This window comes from Candida jiufengensis (assembly GCF_024610255.1).
Source record: "Candida jiufengensis strain CBS 10846 chromosome Unknown scaffold3, whole genome shotgun sequence".
Classification (NCBI taxonomy): Eukaryota; Fungi; Ascomycota; class Pichiomycetes; order Serinales; family Debaryomycetaceae; genus Lodderomyces; species Lodderomyces jiufengensis.
In genome coordinates this window covers 92,177-113,911 of record NW_026261560.1, presented here as the reverse complement: position 1 = coordinate 113,911, position 21,735 = coordinate 92,177, and the positions used below count along the sequence as shown (strand labels likewise).

At 26.2% G+C, this 21,735-nt stretch overlaps 9 protein-coding genes across 9 annotated transcripts; 5 read left to right on the top strand and 4 right to left on the bottom strand. All coding sequences in view use genetic code 12, as the record gives it.

The window, feature by feature from the left end:
- Positions 1-465: 465 nt before the first annotated feature.
- FOX3 (Fox3p) lies at positions 466-1,692 on the top strand (the record flags this gene model as incomplete). The annotated part of the gene is made up of 1 exon (XM_051763012.1): positions 466-1,692. One exon carries the CDS (start codon positions 466-468, stop codon positions 1,690-1,692), a length of 1,227 nt encoding a protein of 408 aa, XP_051619894.1.
- An 83-nt stretch (positions 1,693-1,775) lies between these two features.
- On the bottom strand, positions 1,776-4,079 carry KGF54_002522 (DEAH-box ATP-dependent RNA helicase; the record flags this gene model as incomplete). The annotated part of the gene is made up of 1 exon (XM_051763011.1): positions 1,776-4,079. The coding sequence occupies one exon, from the start codon at positions 4,077-4,079 to the stop codon at positions 1,776-1,778; it is 2,304 nt and encodes a 767-aa protein (XP_051619893.1).
- A 229-nt stretch (positions 4,080-4,308) lies between these two features.
- KGF54_002521 (uncharacterized protein) lies at positions 4,309-4,992 on the bottom strand (the record flags this gene model as incomplete). The annotated part of the gene is made up of 1 exon (XM_051763010.1): positions 4,309-4,992. One exon carries the CDS (start codon positions 4,990-4,992, stop codon positions 4,309-4,311), a length of 684 nt encoding a protein of 227 aa, XP_051619892.1.
- Positions 4,993-5,592: 600 nt separating this feature from the next.
- Positions 5,593-6,756, top strand: KGF54_002520 (uncharacterized protein; the record flags this gene model as incomplete). Its single annotated transcript, XM_051763009.1, has 1 exon — positions 5,593-6,756. One exon carries the CDS (start codon positions 5,593-5,595, stop codon positions 6,754-6,756), a length of 1,164 nt encoding a protein of 387 aa, XP_051619891.1.
- Positions 6,757-9,252: 2,496 nt separating this feature from the next.
- On the top strand, positions 9,253-10,617 carry TOS1 (Tos1p; the record flags this gene model as incomplete). The annotated part of the gene is made up of 1 exon (XM_051763007.1): positions 9,253-10,617. One exon carries the CDS (start codon positions 9,253-9,255, stop codon positions 10,615-10,617), a length of 1,365 nt encoding a protein of 454 aa, XP_051619890.1.
- Positions 10,618-10,968: 351 nt separating this feature from the next.
- On the bottom strand, positions 10,969-13,494 carry DNM1 (dynamin-related GTPase; the record flags this gene model as incomplete). The annotated part of the gene is made up of 1 exon (XM_051763006.1): positions 10,969-13,494. The coding sequence occupies one exon, from the start codon at positions 13,492-13,494 to the stop codon at positions 10,969-10,971; it is 2,526 nt and encodes an 841-aa protein (XP_051619889.1).
- A 1,710-nt stretch (positions 13,495-15,204) lies between these two features.
- On the top strand, positions 15,205-16,605 carry OST1 (dolichyl-diphosphooligosaccharide--protein glycotransferase subunit; the record flags this gene model as incomplete). Its single annotated transcript, XM_051763005.1, has 1 exon — positions 15,205-16,605. One exon carries the CDS (start codon positions 15,205-15,207, stop codon positions 16,603-16,605), a length of 1,401 nt encoding a protein of 466 aa, XP_051619888.1.
- Positions 16,606-16,735: 130 nt separating this feature from the next.
- On the top strand, positions 16,736-17,056 carry KGF54_002516 (uncharacterized protein; the record flags this gene model as incomplete). The annotated part of the gene is made up of 1 exon (XM_051763004.1): positions 16,736-17,056. The coding sequence occupies one exon, from the start codon at positions 16,736-16,738 to the stop codon at positions 17,054-17,056; it is 321 nt and encodes a 106-aa protein (XP_051619887.1).
- A 1,475-nt stretch (positions 17,057-18,531) lies between these two features.
- PTR22 (Ptr22p) lies at positions 18,532-20,271 on the bottom strand (the record flags this gene model as incomplete). Its single annotated transcript, XM_051763003.1, has 1 exon — positions 18,532-20,271. One exon carries the CDS (start codon positions 20,269-20,271, stop codon positions 18,532-18,534), a length of 1,740 nt encoding a protein of 579 aa, XP_051619886.1.
- Positions 20,272-21,735: the final 1,464 nt, after the last annotated feature.

Sequence of the window (21,735 nt, the reverse complement as noted above, 5' to 3'; positions counted from 1 at the left end):
CTCGAACTACCTTCGACCCATTGCCCGCTGCGGTCTAAAATCTTTTGTAGTAAATTTTTTCGAATAAATTATAATAGAAAATTAAGTTACATTGATAATAAATAATTTTCCCCATATTTTAATTATTTAATAATTGTTCAATTTATACACTACTTTTTTTAATATATAGTACTACAATATTAGTGATAATAGAATTTCATAAGATAAATTTAAATTTCTATTTCAAATAAATAAATTAAAATTTCCACTCTCCTTTATTTAAATAATATTTCAAAAATTTATTTATTCACAACCAAATTTATTTGTATTTTATTGAAATTTAATCAAGTTCTAGATTATCAAAAGAAATAGATTAAAGATATTTTATTGTATATATTCATAGATAAATCATATTACTTGTTAAAAGAAACTATTCAATTTCAAATAAATCTGACTACATAATTTACATACTAATAATTATTCAAAATGTCAAAAGAACAATATAGACAAAAAAATCCAGATGATGTTGTTGTTGTAGCAGCTTATAGAACTGCTTTAACAAAAGGTGGTAGAGGTGGTTTTAAAGATGTTGGATCAGATTATATTTTAAGACAATTAGCTCATGAATTTATTAAAAAAGTTGGTGTTGATCCAAAATTAATTCAAGATGTTGCTATTGGTAATGTTTTACATAAAAGAGGTGGAGATTTTGAACATAGAGGTGCTTTAATGAGTGCTGGTATTCCATATAGTGCCCCATTTGTTGCTATAAATAGACAATGTTCATCAGGTTTAATGGCAATTTCTCAAGTTGCTAATAAAATTAAATTAGGAGAAATTGAATGTGGTTTAGCAGGTGGGGTTGAATCAATGACAAAAGATTATGGTCCACAAGCATTAGTTAAAATTGATCCAGCTTATGAAAATAATGAAGAATTTTTAAAAAATCAAATTCCAATGGGTATTACAAATGAAAATGTTTGTGAAAAATTTAATATTAAAAGAGATGTTCAAGATAAATTTGCTGCTGGATCATATAATAAAGCTGAAAAGGCTCAAAAAGAAGGTAAATTTAAAGATGAAATTTTACCAATAAAAGTTTGGCAAGAAGATGAAGAAGCTGAAGATGATGAAAATGATGATGATGATGATGATGTTAAAGAAAAAGAAGTTATAATTGAATTAGATGAAGGTATTAGACCTGGTGTAACTGCTGAAAAATTGGCTAAAATTAAACCAGCTTTCAAAGATGATGGTGTTTCTTCTGCTGGTAATTCATCACAAGTTTCAGATGGTGCAGCATTAGTATTATTAATGAAAAGATCATTTGCAGAAGAACATGGTTTTAAACCAGTTGCTAAATATTTAAGTTGTTCAATTGTTGGAGTTCCTCCAGAAATTATGGGAGTTGGACCAGCTGTAGCTATACCAAAAATTTTAAAACAATTAAATTTAAAAATTGATGATATTGATGTTTATGAAATTAATGAAGCATTTGCTGGTCAATGTTTATATTCTATTGAAAGTTGTGGTATAAATGAAGATAAAGTTAATTTAAATGGTGGTGCTATTGCTTTAGGTCATCCAATGGGTTGTACTGGTGCAAGACAATATGCTACAATTTTAAGATTGTTAGAACCTGGTCAATTTGGTTTAACTTCTATGTGTATTGGTACTGGTATGGGTGCTGCTTCAGTTATTGTTAAAGAATAGAGAATTTATTTTAAATAGTAAGAAATAAAATAAATAAAAAAGAAATTATTTACATTTGTATCTTGTATCTATATATTAAGTGCTTATTTCTTTTTTTTACTCTCTAATTTTTTCATACTTTCAACTCTATCAATAACTCTTTCTAAACTTAATTTTACATCTCCTTTTGCAAAATGATCTAAATTATAATATTTTGGAGCAATTTCAATTAACCATTCAGGTTTTATTATTGTTATAGTTCTAATATAATTTTTACTTGTTAAAACAAATTCATTATATATTACCCATTCACCTTGTGTACTAACAACAGTACTTGGATGTATTAATACATCTTGATTATCTTTTATAGTTAAATAACCTTTTGATCCTCCACTTTTCTTTTTAGCTACTTGCATAAAAAATCCACCAACTAATGCCTTTTTAATATTTTCCCAATATTTCAGTTCTGAAATTTCATTATATTTTGATAAAAGTGGTAAATCATATCTTTCCATAATTCTTGATAATTGATTTCTAACATTTCTTGCAGATATTAAAGATCTATAACTTAAAAAATTATCTCTACACCATTTATGAACTCCTATTTCTTCAGCTTCTGGTGATTGAAATGCTTCATATACATTAATTAAAGTTAAATGATCACCATCAGGATGTGCAAATGATAATTTAGCTTCATCTGCTCTTTGTCTTGCTGATTGTGGACGTACAAATACATTTGGAACACTTAACATTGCTACAATAGTTAAAATTTCTTCTGAACATTGGAAAGCTGGAGATCCAATTAACATAACCGCTAACATTGGATCTAAGGGAAAATTTGAAGCTAATCTACCTAAAGCAGTTAAATCACCATCATCAGAAAGACATTGTAAATAATTTAATTCTTCTAAAGCTCTCATCATAGTTTCGGGTGCAGGTGGATCCATAAAATCAAAATGAACTAAATCATCAATACCTAATTTTTTTAATTCTAAAACAGTTGATGATAAATTTGATCTTAATATTTCAGGATATGATTGTTGGATTAATTCCTTTTTAAAAGCTTCTTCAGTATATAATCTAAAACATTTCCCCGGTCTTGTACGACCTGCTCTACCTGCTCTTTGTTGTGCACTTGCTTTTGATATAGGTGAAACTAAAAGTGATTCAACTCTTACTCTTGGATTATATACTTTTTGTTTTGAAAAACCAGGATCAACAACATAAACTATCCCATCAATAGTTAATGAAGTTTCTGCAATATTTGTTGAAATAATAACTTTCCTACCTGGTCTACCCTTTGGGTTTGGATTTTCAGGAGCTTTTTCAAATATTTTTTGTTGTTGATTAGGTGGTAATGAACCATAAAGTGGATAAACTTTTATTGGACCACAATTTTGTTCTCTTATTAATTCATCACCCTCGAGTTGAATTTTTTTACATGCATCTTCAATTTCTTCTTCACCTGTTAAAAATAATAATATATCACCTTCTTCTTCAGTTGCATGAATTTGTAAAACTGTACGTATAGCAGCATCAATATAATCTCTTTGAAACTCTGGAGTATAATAAATTTCAACTGGATGAGTTCTACCTGGAACTGCTAATAATGGAGCATTATGAAAATAAGTTTGAAATTTTTCAGCATCTAAAGTAGCTGACATAATTATTATTTTAAGGTCAGATCTTCTTAAAGTAATTTGTTTAATTAACCCCATTAAAATATCAGTTGCCATTGTTCTTTCATGAGCTTCATCTAATATTATACAAGAATATCTTGATAAATTATGATCATCCATTGCTTCTCTTAATAACATCCCATCAGTCATATATTTCAAAATTGTCTTGTTACTTGTCTTATTTTCAAAACGTATACTATACCCAACTTCTTCACCTAATTTAACATCCATTTCATCAGCAACTCTTTGAGCTACAGACATTGCAGCAACTCTTCTTGGTTGTGTACATGCAACTTGTTTATTTATTAATTGTGGCATTTCATCATAAAGTACAAATTGAGGGATTTGAGTAGTTTTACCTGAACCAGTTTCACCAACAAATACCATAATTTGAGTATTATGGAAAATTTTCAAAAATTCTTCTCTTTGAGCATGAACTGGTAAATCACGTCTTGTTTTTAAAATTCTAAAATATTCTTGACTAAGGTTATTACCGGTAAATGGGTTAATTGGTCCATCTTCTAATCTTTCTGCATCTTGAGCGGTGGTTTGATGACGTATAAGACCTTTAAATTCTCCAGCATCATGATGTATTAATTGTTGTTCTTGTGATGGATGTGGATGATCATGTAGTGATTTTTCAGATGCTTCTGCTACTAATTCTGCTTGTGAATCATCTATTACTTCTGATTCATCTATCTTTTGTCTCTTATGTGATCTTTCTCCCATTTTGATCTTGCTATGGAATAAATAATTGAATTTGTATTAATTGTTAGTGAATTAGGATAATTTGATTTATTTGCATCTCATTATACAAATTAATTTTGTGTACAAAATATTTAGATGAGTATAATACTAATTTAAAGAATATTTCAAACAATTAGTGAACTACATTAATTACAGTCTCTACTCAAAAATTTATTCAATTATGAATTCATTTATATAGCAAAGTAAACTTCTATCTCTGTAAATGTAAAAACCAGTCATTTAAACCAGCACTTAATATTTCTCTCATAAATTCTTTATTTGTTTCCATAATAACACCACGCTTTTTAAACCAATCACTAATTAATAGTTGAAACTTATTTTTATTCTTTAAATATTCACCACTCAAAGTAATGAAATTATAATTAAAGAACAAATCATTAAATAAGTTTAATACTATCTCATATTCTTCTTTATTTAATTCAATTTCTCCTAAAAATGGTAAATTTTTAAATTGTTCATTTATATAAAATTGTATAAATAAGTCCAATTTCTCAGTGTTTGAATATTTGGTATTATTTAAATTAATCATAAAACAATATATAGATGTAATGAATAATGTACCTGATTTATTTAAAGTTTCATGTATTGCTGTAATTTTTGGATCATTATATATTTGATTTATTTTATTAGTATTATTTATTAATTGTAATGATGGTTGGATTTTTCTTGATTGGGTTGAAATAGGATTGAAAATGGGGATTGGTTGTGTTTGATTTTCTTCATCTATAACTCGTTGATCTTGTTGATCTTGCTGCTGTTGTAAGTTTTGCTGATTTTGTGGGGATTTGATTAATGATTTATCATTGTGTTGATTTGAATCTTTATTACTCTTATCTTTACTTGAAATTGATTTAATACTAGTGTCATTAGACATTCAATTAATTAGCAAAAAATTGACTTTTTATAGAATCTTTGATAGATCATTGAATAATTCTTAATCTTGAAGATCATGATGATTTTTTATTTGATACGCAATGATCCAGATCTGAACAAATTGAAATGTATTTTATTTAATTGACATAACTAATAGACTTGTGTAAAAAACTTGACCTTGATCGTTACTTGAATTTTATATTCTATTATCAATTCAAGATTTATTACTCAATTTGGACCTCAATCGTAAAAATTTGAATCAAAATGTAAAATTAAATAAAATTTAGCGCCAGTTCCCGTCAAACAAAGAAATTTAGTAACATATTTCCACAACGAATTGGTAGCACAATTATTGGTGTAAAGTTATATAATAAATTTCACTAAATATTGTAATAATTTGACTTTATTTTACAACATTATCAATTGATCAACAAGTATCTCGTTACTTAGTCTTTCTGGTTTTATTGTTATCATTCATCAATTTGTATTTATAAATTATTTGTCAGAGATTCGAATATCAACTATCATTAATGAACTAAGTTCTTAATCAATTCAGAAATTTAAAGAAAATATAAGAAATAGAATAGAAAATACTATAAAAATGGGGTTTGGTTTATTATTCATTGCATCAGGTACTTTAATAACAGGAGCAGCCAATTCATTATTAACGAAATTTCAAGATAATCAATGTGTTAAAAATTGTTCACCAACAACCAATAAAGAACCAATATATTTCAATCAACCAGGTATTCAAACATTACAAATGTTTTTAGGTGAATTATTAATGTATTTTGTTTATATAATATATAAATACAAGACATTAAAAAAATTAAATAATCAAGATTCAATACAATTTCAAGAAAAACTGATTTGGTCAAATTGGAAATTTTCAATACCTGCAATATGTGATTTAAGTTGTACAACTTTATTAAATATTGGATTAATTTATATACCTGTATCTATATATCAAATGACAAGAGGTTCAGTTGTATTATTTGTTGCTATATTTTCTATATTATTCCTAAAGAGAAAAATTTCAAATTTTAAATGGATGTCATTATTATTTGTTAGTGCTGGTGTTTGTATTGTTGGATTAAGTGGATCTAAAACAGAAGATAGTGGGAATAAAGAGAATTTAGGATTAATTATATTTGGAATTTTGTTGGTTGTTGGAGCTACTTCACTTCAAGGAATTCAATTTGTTGTTGAAGAATATATTTTAGAAAAAAATCCAATAATACCATTACAATTAGTATATATTGAAGGATTTTTTGGAACTTTAATTTTGTTGGTGTTAATGATTTTAACAAATTTTATTGCAAAATATATATTACCGAGTGAAGAATTTTTAATATCACCATTTAATTTATATGAATCATTTTATCAATTAATTTCAAATAAAATTATTTTGATTACATCATTTTGTATAATGTTATCAATATCAAGTTTTAATTATTTTGGATTATCAATAACTCATCAAGTTTCAGCAACTGCAAGATCAACAATAGATACTTGTAGAACATTATTAGTTTGGATAGTTGCTTTAATGATTGGTTGGGAAAAATTTAAATTATTACAATTAATTGGATTTATTATTTTGGTGTTTGGAACTCTTTGTTTTAATGATGTTATAAAATCTACTCATTTTGAATGGTTACCTTCTTGGTTAAAAGATGATGATGAAGAAGTTGTTATTATTGGTGATGATGAAGCTAATAGAAATCTTATGGATGAAGATTTGGAAGAGAGATTAATTGGTAGATGAAAAAAATTAGCAAAAGTTGGGATTTAAAAAGTTAGAATTAGAATTAAAAGTAGGATAACGATCAAAAGCTTATCATTTTACGGGTTGCTTAAAATAGAGAAATAGAAGATTAATACATGTCAGATGTTTGCCTTTCACTAATGTTATTCTTACAAAAAATAATGAGAATTTCTATAATTTCAAAACTGTTCGTTGACTAGATAAAATCGAACCGATAATCGAGGTTTCTTTGACTTACGAACTTCATTTTCCATTTCAAATACCGAATCTTTGATGTTATATTACTTGTATTAAATCATCTCTTATTCATATGTAGACCGAATACTCAATATAACTTAGCATAAGATGCAAAAACTAAAAAAAAAATAAAGTTACAATAAGTTGCATATGCCCTACATAGATGGTTTATTTGAAGTTCTTGAGTAGTTTTGGGGAAAAAAAAAAAAGGTCCAGACTCTTTGGTTCGTTTATTCTTGAACAATAAGACCGTTATAAATCAAGAAAAACTTAATTAAAAAAAATGTTTATAAATTTTTTTTTTTTTAGATGAAACAATAATTTAAAAAGTTTTACGATGCCATGAAGTTTGTCTTTTTCTCCTTACGTGATAACCTGAAAGTAGTCGATTTATCATATATTTGTATCAAAGTAGTATAAATTGGTTGGAATGGTGAAATGGAGGTCATGTCATTGATTTCGATTAGGTTTCATGCAAAATTATTGTAAATTTTACTTTAAAAATTTTTTATTGTTTATGAAACATACATAAAGCGTAAATGCAAGAAATGATGTAAAAAAATTAAAATAATTTTTTAAAAATTTTGAATTAGTTTAATTTTTACCAGCTTAAAATTAACTTATAATACACTAATAAATTATCCAAATATCACATTGAATTAAAATGAAGAAAATTTATTAATCCGATTTTTTTTTCAATACTCGATTAATTAATTGAAATGTGAAAATAGAGAGAAGAATTTAATTAGGTCGAGAGAATTTAAATTAATTCGGTTGTTATGTACTACCTTTTTTGTTTTGGTGCCTACATTTTAATTTTTTTTTACGTGAATGATTGTCGAAATTAAATAAATAATACGATAAAAAAACCCTTTCGTAATGTCAATAGTACATACTTAATATTTTATCAAAATTGATATCACTTATTCGCTTCATATACAAGTCTTTCTTCTATTAATTTTAAATTCAAATAGATTGCTTAATGAATTTGAGTAATCCCATCAATTAAAATAATGAACTTAAATTTCATGTCAAGAATTTAATTTTTCAAATTAGAAAAAAATGTAAACAAATAGCGAGACTGCATATAAATTAGAGGACTAAAAAAAAAGCCGGTTGGTTACAATTTTTTGTTTATCGTCAAGATCAAAACAATCAACAGATTAACAAGCGGGAAGTTGAAACGGACTAACAACTCCTTAATTTCAACAATAAATCAATAAGTAGCAACTTAGTTTCAAGATTATAAAATATACTTGAAACATCAAAGAAAATTAAAAAAATTGAATATCAAACTTGTAACAAATTGTAAGCTATAAAAATAAAAAATTATTATAAGATCAAATTATAAAACAAAATCAAAACTTTGGATCGAGAACTCTAAAATAATTTTGATAAAAAAATTCAATCAAAATAACTGGTTTATTAGTCTAAATAAGAGATTTTTGCTGTGCTAATTTGTACTTAGTCTAGCCTAGAATCATTCAATTTAAAAAGAGGATAAACACATAACCAAATTAATTACATAATTTGAATAATTGAACTAAAATTCAAATAAATAAAAAACATGGCTGGAAATTTGACGAATTTTTTTTTTTTTTTTTTTTCTTGTTAACAAATTTTTTATTATTTTTAAAGTTTTTATGAATTTGTGTAACAGGCTTGTTTAAATTACACAAACTTACTTTGCTAAACAATTTAAATTACCCTCGTTATTAAATAATTTAGTATGTAATTAGTCACATGACTTATCTGTAAAAGGAATTAAATAAGAAAATGAAAAATTATTTCAATAAAAAAATATCGCGTAACCAGCAGATCTTAAAACTTACACAAAGAGAATTCTGAAATTTTATTATTATTATTTTCAAGTTTGTTTTTGTTTATAAAAGAATTGTTTTATAAATCTAAAAATTTATCGTCAGTTTTAATAAAATTTTTTATTATTTTCTATTTCTATCTTGTTCAATTTTTTTAATTTTTTACTTTCACTTTCATTTTGTTCTTTTTGACATCTTCTATTCATTCATTCATTCAATCATTTATCCCACTTAAGATAAAGATTTATTATTATTATACCAACTATTAATTCATTCCTTTTAATTATAATCATATAGTTTTGTTTAATAATAACAATTAACAACAACAAACAATAACAAACTTTTAAGTCATTCCTTTAATACCACATATACTTTCATTTTTTTTAAAATCATTAACAATTTATACCAACTTAGTTAAACTAATTATTCTATAAAAAAAATGAAATTTACAACAACTACTTTAATTTCAATATTATCATCAATAGTTGCTACCAAGGCTTCATGTACTTTTGATGGTGGTAATTATTATTGTTCAGAAACAAATAAAATCATTTATAAAGATATTGGATTTCAAGGTACTTATCAAGATGTAACAAATATGGATGAAACATCAGGTACTTGTTCTCAACAATCTTATTCTTTCTCAGGAAATTTATCACCATTAGATGAAGAATTATCAGTACATTTTAGAGGTCCATTAGCTTTAAAACAATTTGGTGTTTATTATCCATCATCAGGTTCAAATCAGAAAAAGAGAGAAATTAATAATGAAGATTGTAATACTCAACATTTTCATCATAAACATAAAAGAGCTACTGAAATTGTTGAAGTTACTCAAACTGTATTTGTTGATGGTAATGGTAATTTAGTTACTTCTCAACAAACTTCAACTTCTACTGAACAACCACAAGTACAACAACCACAAGTACAAAGTCAAAGTGAACAAGAAACTATTGCTCAACCAGTTACTTCTGCTGATATTCAAAATAAAGCTTATAGATCATTATCAACTCAATCAGCTCCAACAACAACTTCATCAACTAGTTCACAATCAACTGAAACTGCTAATGTTGGTGGTGCATGGGAAAGAAGTTCTTATTATACCCCAGGTTCAGCTGATAATTGTGTATTTTTAAATTATCATGGAGGTTCAGGTTCTGGTGTTTGGTCAGCAGCTTTTGGTAATTCATTATCTTATGCTAATTCAGATAATTCTGGTGGTTCTTCATCTCCAGTTGCTTTAGAAGATATTACAATAAAATCAAATAATGAATTTGTTATTATGTCTGGTCAGAAATGTTCAGGTTCATCATGTGGTTATTATAGATCAGGATCAGTTGCTCATCATGGTTTTGGTGGTAATTCCAAAATTTTTGTTTTTGAATTTGAAATGCCAAGTGATAATTCAGGTTCTGGGTTTAATGTAGATATGCCAGCTATATGGTTATTAAATGCAAAAATCCCAAGAACTTTACAATATGGTGATGCTTCATGTTCATGTTGGAAAACTGGTTGTGGAGAATTAGATTTATTTGAAATTTTATCAACTGGTTCAAATAAATTAATAAGTCATTTACATGATGGTCAAGGTGCTGCTTCAAATTCAAATAATGGTGGTGGTGGTTCACAAGATTATTTTGTAAGACCTACTTCTGGTACTTTAAAAGCTGCTGTTATATTTAGTGGTAATGAAATTCATATTGTTCAAGTTGATGATTCTACTTCATTTGATGGTTCTTTGGATGAAGATACCGTTAATGGATGGTTAAATCAATCTGGTTCATTAGCTACTATTGGTTATTAGATAGTTTTATATACAAGTTAGTTCAGTTAAGAACCCATTGTCTTAACTATACTGGGGCTCTGTCATTGGGAGTGCTTTAAGTGCCTTTTTTGTTCTTTCATTTGTATTTTTAGTTTATAATATTTTATATAATAAAAAAAGTTATTAAAAAAAATATCAGTAATCTTATTCCTTCATAGTCAGTAGGTATTATAGCAAAGTATTGCAACAGATACTTGAGAATAGCTAAGTACAAGAAGTTTATAAGGAAATGAAGTAAACAAGAAAATATGAAAATCTATTACAAAATTTTTTAAATATTGTTTTAAAAATTTAAACTATTTATTTATCAAATTATTTAATCATTAAAATCTATATAACATCACTTATAACTTTACTAGCTTCTTTATAAGTTTTTAAAATTTCAAGACATTTTTCACGTTCAGCTTGAATATTTTCATCTTCTTGTAATAAATCATCAAATAAATTATCATTATATAATTTTACAACTAATCTATTCTGAATTTGTTGCTTTATATGATTTACTAAAAGACACATTATTGATTTAGGAACTTGATCTTGAATCATTTCTCTAACTATTGAAAAATATGATATAATTAATCTTCGAATTAATTCACATTCCATTTGTTCTCTTTCACTAAGTTCTAAAATGGCTTGATCTCCTTCAAATGATGAATCTGTTGATTCTGATAAGGATAATTTTTGAAATTCATGTTGCTGGAAATTTTGATGGTGGCCATTCATTGTGTTTGGAGTTGGTGATGCTATTGGATTTGAAATAAATCCATTATTTACAAATTGAGTATTAAATTGTAATGTTGTTTCATGAGGTTGAGGGAATTTGAAAGGGGTTGGATTTAATTGAGCTTGAGTTTGTAATTGTTGTTGATGAACTATTGGATCTTTACCTAAAAAGTAATTAAGATATGATGATTCATTATTCGAACTTTGATGATGATGATGATTATGATGATTATTTGATTCAGTTCTTGGTTTTCTTCTATTTTTATGATTATTTGGTTGTTCTTCATCTATTGATTTAATGTCTTCTTTCATTCTTTCAACTCCTTCATCAGTATCTTCTTCTTCATCTTCTTCTTCTTCTGGTTCTTCACTATTATCTCTTAGTTTTTTCCCTAATATACGATGAGTTGCTAATCTTAATTTACTATCCAGTTGTAATTGTTTTTCCTTTTGTCTTTCTGCAACAACTATAGTCATTGCTTGAGCAGCACCAACAAAATTTGGATGATTTGTGTTTATATAAGCTCTATGAATTTCAATTAATGATTCAACATATTTTTTAGTTGGTCCTAATCTTTCTCTTAATAAATCCAGTACTACTTCAATTAATCTTGCTTGTAATTTTGGATATCTATCTAATTCTGGACCAATAGTTGTAGAACTAACACTATGTACAATTTTCATTAATTCTTCATAAACTAATTCAACACATTTTTGTGAAGGATTTTCTAATAAATTAATTTGTGGTTTAACTAATAAATCAAAAGCTAATTCTGGTACGAATAAAGAAGGTCTTGGACCAGTTGAATTTCTTATTGCTGTTCTAATATCTAATATTGATAAATTATGAACTGGATTTATTGATGATAAACTTGAACCATAAATTGTATTAAAAATATTATATATCTTTGCACCACCACATAATTCTTTTGATGAAATATCTTGAAATGAATCCCCATCAATTGAATGAACAAAAGTTGTAGACCATTTTGAAATGATGGATAGAAGTATTATACCTCTTTTTTCTTTTGAATCTTCAATATTTGGTATATCTCCATATGATGCTAATTCATGTTCAGTTTGACCAATTAAAGTATTCAATTTTGCTTTAATATCGGGTAATCTTTCTCTTATATGATTCATTAATATTTTATTTAAAGTTTGTGCTAAATATTTTGTACCACATTTTGAAGCCATTGATCTATAAGCTGGATGATTTATAAAAAATTTTTGTTCTGAATATAATGAATCATCTAATGATTTATTTTCTGATATATCTTGTTGTGATCTATTAACAATTCCGATAAATCCTAATTTTAATGGATATACGTTTCCCTTTAAAATATCTAAAGCATTTGTACCTTGATCCATTAAATCTAATTTTGTTAAAATACCAACAGTTCTTTTTCCCGTAGGATCAACTTGTCTTGCTAATTTCAAAGATTCCGAATTAACTAAATCAACATTTGCTGGAGATACTGCCAAAATTATACAATTTGGTTTTGAAATATATTCAGATATTAAATTTCTTGTTTGTCTTTCAATATCAGTTGGTTGATCACCAATTGGGATTTTGGTCAATCCTGGTAAATCAACTAAAGTTAAATTTAATACATTGGGTGAGTAAATCTTTAAATTTATTGGTAATCTACTTATTCCTTTATTTTCACCCGCAATTCTTAAAGTTTCACGTTCAATTTCTTTTCTAATATCATGAAAATTATAAAATCTTTTATTTGGTATATGCAAAAATTCCCCCCATTCTGCTTTTGCATTTTTAGATGATTTTGTTGATGATGATTTATTACCATTCATTTTTCTAACATGATCTTCTAAATCAATTTCATCAACATCTAAATTTTTTGTAGTTTGAGATTCATGAAAATTATATTTATTAATTAATGGATCATCTTCTTTTATATTAATCAATTGTAAAACTAAAGGTCTTCTTGTTACAATCCCAACACCTCTTGGTAAAAAATCTTTTCCAACTATATTTTCCAATACAGAAGATTTACCACAAGATTGTGATCCAACAACAGCTAATATAGGTAAATCAATATCTGCTAATTGAGTTGTTGTCACGATATCTTGTAGTTTATTAACCACTGGTATAAGATCTTGAAATGACATGATAGAGAAGTGATTAAGTTGGTTAAATAACTTGTTATATTAAATTACCTTTGTCTCAAGTTTTTAGTTGCTGTTATTATATAAAAAATGTAAATAAAAAAAATATTTTTAGATTTCCAAGGGCCAATTGAAGAAAAAAAAAATATTTTAATTAGAGAGAGGTATTTCTTTAAAACGCGCACTTGTAATTTCCTTCATGACATGCTTTTCACGCAATTGGTTTTTAAGTATAAAATTCTAACCCTTAACCCCATGTTGATGGAGTGGCAAAATAAAGATCGAAATTGTATATGATTACCTAAAATATGTTGATTATTTGGGTTTGAATTTGATTCGTTAAAGTAGTTACTAAAAAATGGTCACGTACTACTTTATTACTGACGTAAGGGTTTAGCATAAAATATTTTTGCAACCAAAACTGAATAATATATTATCATGAACTTCGATATGGAAAAAATTATGATACTTTTCAAAATGAGCATAGGTTAAAATGCCAAGAGTTGTAAGTACTGTATTACGAGCCTTTGAGAGAAAAGAATAAAAAATTGGAAGTCCCAAGCTTTATAGTAATTTTGCATCTAAAGTGAGCATAAAAATTTGAATACAATCGGTTTGGGTGATGATAAAAAATAATGTAGTTTGTATTGAAGATTTAAATAAGTTTTGAATAGCAAAGCTAATAAATTTACTTTATAAAAGCACTAAAGATATAACTTCATTGAATACATTTTTATGGTTTTCTGAAATTTGCAAAATCCCCTCTCTAAATAGAATCGAAATTTTGAAAAAACTCTCAATTTTGTAACGAGATTCAATAGAATTCTTTTTAACCCTCAATTATTGAGATTTTGAATTATGGTCAGATCTCCCAATTATTATGATTCAGAAAATTTTATGTCTTTATTTTGAATGACTCGGATAACTTATATAGGTTTTTAAAACAGTATTCAACCATTTCTATGCAAATGTTAGTTTGAATGGCTTAAACTTTGTCAAGTTTTAGTATTAATGATCCTCAATTTGTGATCATATATATTGATGTTTAATGACAAAATTTTTTTGTACAGAATACTAGAGGTGTTTGATTTAAGTAGGAAATTATCATATTTCTTTTATACAGTACCATATAAATTCATATATCCGGTTATTTATATTTATTTTACTACCAAATGATTTTTGATAATTTGGGACTTCTTTTGAATAAAGTCGATAGCTAAAATTTGAATATCATAAATAAACGTGATTTATCAAATGCGAAAATGTATGTACCTGGTTCATTCAGGATTCTAATTCTGATTTGCGATAGCAGCCAAATTTCATGTAAATCTACTCTAATTCACTGTTCCTTGGCTCATTTGACTAGAACATAAATTCTATGTCTTATTCATCGTTACAAGCATTTCACATCAAACAAATTGATCAGTATTTTGGTCAGATAAAGAAATACTCAAATTCAGTTGTTTGTCTACTACTCTATAAACAAGTCCATTGCAATATATGTTATCAAAGTCATGTTGAAACAGAGATTTAAAATATAACTAATAAATTATTGAACTTAATTACACTACACACTATTTTTTTTCCAGTTCAACTTATTATAATTAAATATTGACGTGTAGAATATTATATTATACAAGAGAGTTTTTCAATATTCAATTTTCAATTTTCAAGGTACCTTCAACTTAACTCATTAATCAACAATACCATAAAATGTTGAGGCACCTAATTTTATCAATTGGGTTAATACTATCTATAACTTTTGCAAAGCAAAGTTTATATACATTTGCCCCAGATTGGGAAAATTCTCATTATACAAGAACAATTGATTTAAGTAAATCATATATAAAAGAAACAGATTTAATTGATATAAAAAATATTGCTAAAACTCCATTAACAGAATATATTTATACAATAAATGATGGGTTTGATAGCGTTGAAAATTTATCAATGATTACTTTTCAATTAACAAATCAAATTATTGAAATACCTTTTGAAGTGATTGTACCAAATAAAATATATAAATTAAAATTACCAATGCCAATTTCTCCCAATTCAAATTTAGAAATTAAAATAAATTATGTTTATATAAATAAATTACAAGCAATTCCAGCAAAAATTAAATTAGAAGATATTCAACAATTATTATTTAAAACTAATAAATTTCCATATTCTCCTTATTTAACAAAAGATTATTCATTGTCATTAACTGGTATGTCAAAAGGTCAAGAAATGGATTTACATATAGATGAACAAATAGAAGCAACTCCAAACACTCCAAATTTAGAACCAAGAGTTGATAATCAGTCTTTAAAATATGGCCCAACCACAGAGGATTTACAACCTTTTACTTTAAAACCAATGGGATTAATGTATGATCACAATAGACCGTTAACTGAAGTAATCAGTTTAAATAGATCCATATGGTTACCTGGATCAGATATAAATAAAGTATCAATTGAAGAATATTATGAATTAACTAATTCAGGTGCTCAATTAAATTCAGGTTTTTCAAGAGTTGATTGGATGAAAGGTAGATATGAAGGTACAAGAAATCATTGGGCTTTATCACATTTAGAATTCCCATTGGCACAAAGAGATATAGATGATTATTATTATACTGATAAAGTTGGTGTAGTATCAAGTCATAAAAAAATTTCAAATCACTTGTTATTATCACCAAGATTTCCAATATTGGGAGGTTGGCATTATAATTTTACTTTGGGCTGGTCAGAAAATATAAATAATTTTATTCATAAATCTGGCAATGATGAATATATTATAAAATTCCCAATTTTAAATACTTTAAGAGATTCAGTTTATGATGATGTATACTTGGAATTTTATTTACCAGAAGGTTCCAAATTTGAAAATGTTGTTTCACCTATTCCATATGAAGATTTAAATATTACAAATGAACTATCATATTTTGATGTTTCAAAAGGTCATGTTAAAGTTACAGTACATTATAAGAATTTATTTGATGATATTTATAAATTAGATGTTTTATTGAAATATAAATATGAAAAATTAAATATTTTCATTAAAATTGGTAAAATTTCTGGATTTATATTCGTGGGATTGATTAGTTATTATTTATTAAATTTATTATAAATAGATAAATAGATAAGTAATAATTCAATAAAAAGTAAAAATTTATAGAGTTGAAAATTAAACTATGTAGAAATTAATTTTAATAAGCACAAAAAATTTATATTTTACTATAAAAAATAACCTACAAACAATGTCATCAGAATTCCCCATAATTCAAATCAAAAATTTATCATATACAACAACAAACAAACAAATCTTTGAATTCTTCAGTCAATTCGGTACGATATATCAAATAAGATCAAATTCAAAGCAACAAGGTACAATTTTTATAATTTATTCAAATTTACAACAAGCTAAATTAGCAATAAAACAATCAAATGGAGTTAATTTAAATGGTAGATATTTAATTAGTTCTTTATTTGTTGTTGATCAATCTAAAATTTATGAGGAAGGGATGAAGTTGAGAAATGAGCAATTGGTTGAATTAAAGAGGATTTATAATATTGATTGAGATTTGGAATTAGGTGTTGAGGTTCTATCACGAATGAGGTTAATATAATTAGTATACAATTATTTTTTCCAGTTGATAAGTTTTAAGCTTATGAAAATGGAATGACGCCCAGAAATGTACAGGTGATTGAATTGAGGAAAACTTTGCAATATTGAGAGGAATGCGTCTAGATGAGTTAATGTCAAACTTAAACAAATTCAAGCTTAGCCACTATAATATTCATGAATAGAAGGTAATTTAAAAGATGAAGGAGGTCAGGAACCTCCTTTTTTAGTTGAAAGGTTCTTGCTGTTACCAAGTGACTTTACCAAATAATGACTTTCAGCGGTTAGTTCATTGATCCACCTGTATAATTAGTGCTGTACTATAGAATTTATCAGCTACTAAACTCTACGAAAGAAAAAATAATTTATATTGAACTCAATTGTATTCAAGACTTATAATAATCTAGAAGCTAATCATTAGTAACATTTTTAACATTCTTTGCGTTTGCAGCTCTTGAAGCAGAAATCACTGCCAAAACTATGGTTATACCTACCAAGAAAGCACCAATTCGTGGAGTTGAAAGTAATATAGTAAAAATAATTAACGATAAAGTACCAATGAATAATACTAAGTAAGCATATACAAAACTTGGAGGTACAATATAATCCCAAATTGTCTTATCATTATTATAATTTGTAAAATAAATATCAAAAAGTTCTCCTTGATATTCTTTTAATTTATTTGAAATATTATTACCAGTTTTAGATTTGTATATAATTATAAATAAAATTATTATTTGTATTAATAAAATCATCAAAATCCAGGTCGACATTTTTTTGAAATCTTTGACATTAAACTTGAATGAGTAGAGCACTGTTAGATGACGGCACTTTGATTAAGCATTGATTTATATATATAGGAAGTGATGATAACTAAACAAGTGCCAAACCATTCAAATAATTTAAATAATTCGAAAGAAACCCTTGAAAATTACACAAAACTTTAGAATGCTACCGAGTAAATAAATCCGATGGACACAAAAAGCAAGGAGAAACAAGATCGATTAATAAAATTTAAATAGAATTCCGAATGCAAACAGAAAAAAATCTTTGACCACCACATGATAACAAAGACATGAGTATGTATTAGTATCTCATCGCTTAACCCTGAAAATACAAGATAATCAGAAGTGTTTCAATCCTCTTTAATATGATGTCATCATTAAAGCGACTTATGCATCGGCAACAATTCAAATAAAATCATACAATAAGGTTATTTTCGAAATTTTAGTGGATTTTTGAGAGCCATCTTTTTTTCTAGTTTCAATTAAAATTAAATAATTGTTTTATTAATTCGAACAATTGTTTGAAAATGTATATTCAACAACGTTCAACAGGATTTTTGAGTACATCCAAAACTACAACAAGATAAATTTATGTTATCATTAAATCATTGAATTCTATATACACATATTTATGTAAGTCTAATTATTAAGTTAAGCTTTTAATAGATTTAGTTAATGAAGTAACAGGAACTAATCCGGAATCTGTATTTTCTTGATTAAATTCCATACCATTCCATTCTTCCTCCTTAGCATTATAACCTCTGTAAATGAACCAGAACATAACACCAGCAATGAAACAAGCTACACCTAAACCTGAATATGTCCAGACCATTTTAGGATCAGTACTAACTGGTGATAACGCAATTCCTAAAGCTGAACCAATTGCGTTTGTGAATAAGAATAATGACATAATAAATGACTTCATACGGATTGGAGCTTTTGAATACGAGTATTCTAAACCAGTAACACTACCAAAAATTTCTGAAATAGCAATTAAACAGTAGGCAGGGGTTTGCCAAGCTATATGAATATTATTACCATCTGGACAATTACCTGGTTGATCATAACATGGAGCAGAAGTGTAAATAAAATGTTGTAAAACTGCAGCATAAACCATTGCACCTGCACCAAACATAAAACCATAAGTAATTCTAGTAATTGGTTTGAATGGAGTCCATCTTCTAACAAATGGGTAAAGGAATTTTTCAAATAATGGGATAAAAATTATAATAGCAATTGAATTAATAGCTTGTAAAATATCATTTGGTAAATGATGAGCTCTCATACTAGCAGCTGATGAAACAAAATTATTAACCATTTGACCATAAGTAACCCAATAAAATGGATAAAATAAGAAAATTTTACAAGCATAAAGTGCTCTTTTAATTTCATCTGGTGATACAATATCCGATTTAACATTTTTAAAACTAAAACCATCTTTCATAGCTTTAAATGACATTTTAAAAGTTTCATTAATAATCTTATCACCAACTGGAATATTAATTGATCTATTTTTACCAATAATTAATGAAGCAATTGCAAAAAAGAAAAAACAAAAAGTTAATAAATAAGCTGACCAAAATCCAATATGTTTTTCCATATTTGTTGTTGCAATAACACTTAAACTTCCAATATTAATACACATATAAAAAGTTGCAAAAACTCTTTGCATAGTTAATGCATTATCAACAATAACTCTTTCACCATTTTTTTTAACTCTTATAAAAGCTTTTCTTTTTGGAATTTGATCAGCTAAATATGGTGAAACGTTAGTTTTAATTAAACCAGTACCAATACCAATAATAATAATAGCAGCTATAAATCCACCAGTTGCTGTATTTTTACTTGTTATTGAAGGAATTGAAGTAATAAATAAAATCAATATACCAACAACATAAATAATACAAGCAACAAAAATTGTTTTATATTTACCCCAATAAGTATCAGCTAACCAACCACCAAAAATCGGAGTTACATAACACCAAAATTGGAAAAAATATGATAAAGCAGTAGCACCTTGTTGTTTTAATTGTAATAAACCATGAGGATTATCATCTGGACCATTTTGCATATAATTTTGAAAAGGAGCTGATAAACCATAATAAGAAAATCTTTCAGCTAATTCAACAATAGCAATTAACCAAGCACTTAATGGTATTGAATCTGATACATGTTTTAAAGTTTTTAATTCATATTCTGTTGGTTCTCTACCTTCATCATCTTCACCCATTGAACTTGTTAATTCATTATTTGAATTTGAATTCTTTTCACTATCATCATCTAATGATTTTGTGAATATGACATCATTTTGTTTAGTAGTTGTTGGAGATTTAGTTGTTTCTAATGAATCGTCCAAATTAGAAATTTGTTTCTCTTGATTTGACATCTTTTTTGTAATTTGAATCTAAATTAAAGAATAAAGAAAACAAAAAAAAATGTGAAAAATCTGAAACTCTATAAATTAATAGGCTTTTATTTTGTTTAAATATAAATTGCAAAAAAAAAAGAAAATTAAACCCACAAAATAATCTTCTTTTAATCTAGTGACTCTTATCTTAGACAAATTAGTAATAAGAATCCAAGAAAAGAAATGTAATACGATGAAGGGAAATCTGAAAAGTTGTAAACTAAATATATTTCTCATCATAAAATTTTTTTATAAATGGCATTTCAAATGTAACTTACACAACACCGAATAAACTTTTTTTTTTAGGTGCAAACAAAAAAAAAAAGAAACAATAAAATAAAATTTGACACAAAAATAATTACAATTGAAACAAACATCTTTTTTTTTTTGCAATTTTAATTCTAATGCTAAGAAAATTTGAAGAAATTTAAAAATGAATAAAATAGAATAATTTCAAGCAAAACAAAAAGTTTTGATCTTGTACGATCATTTATATAAAAGAAAGGGTAAGGCTCATATTTCCAAGAAATTTAAGAGAACAAAATATAGTACGGCATCATATTTACTTACTGAGCTAACGATAATCGATTAAAATCAAATGACTGATAAGTTGTGAATTTTCTTAGCTGGTAGTCCTTATCTTATATAACAATATATATGTATTTGTATTGCGATTGATCTTCTATTTGATTATTCGGGGTGGTGGAAATCCCCCTTGTAGTTTTATTTCTCATCTCATGAATGAAACCTGAACATGAAAGTCATTTTATTCTTCATATTAATGATGTAATTATCTAAATCTCTATTTAGCAAAGTGTACAAAATCGTTCAAACCAAATGTCTTTAATTGTACAAACTACATTTCCATTTTTTTCTACTTAATTTTAACCCAAAAAGTGAAAAAAAATATGTCAAAATTTATTTTAATTTTAATTATTTTTTTTTTTTTTTTTTTTTTCTTAGTCTTATTATTGATTTATGTATAACCGCTTAAATATTTTTTACACTTACCTCAAAGTCTAAAATTTTACTAAAGAAAGGTAATGTTTTAAATTGCCGTTTACAATTATTGTAAACAAATCAATAGAAGGAAGGTAAATACAGTAACATGATTCAAAAGCATTACTTTAATATTATCAATTAGATCTTTAAGGAATTAAACTTTTGTGGAGAAACCGAGTGACTAAAATTATATCAATTTTAGGTATAAGATACGTTTCTTGGTTCAGTGAAATCAATACAGGTTGTCTCTGTTTTAAGATTTTCAAAAACCTAAACGTTCTCTTCTGTATAATTCCGCGGAATATTCCCTAGGCTCGACCAAAACCGATTTACGACCCTTTAATAACCTCAAATACCCATCTCTCTTGTCAAGAATTCTTCAACAATTAATAATCATGAAACGGTGTTACTTTTCAAGAATTTAAGCCCCGTTTTTGATTT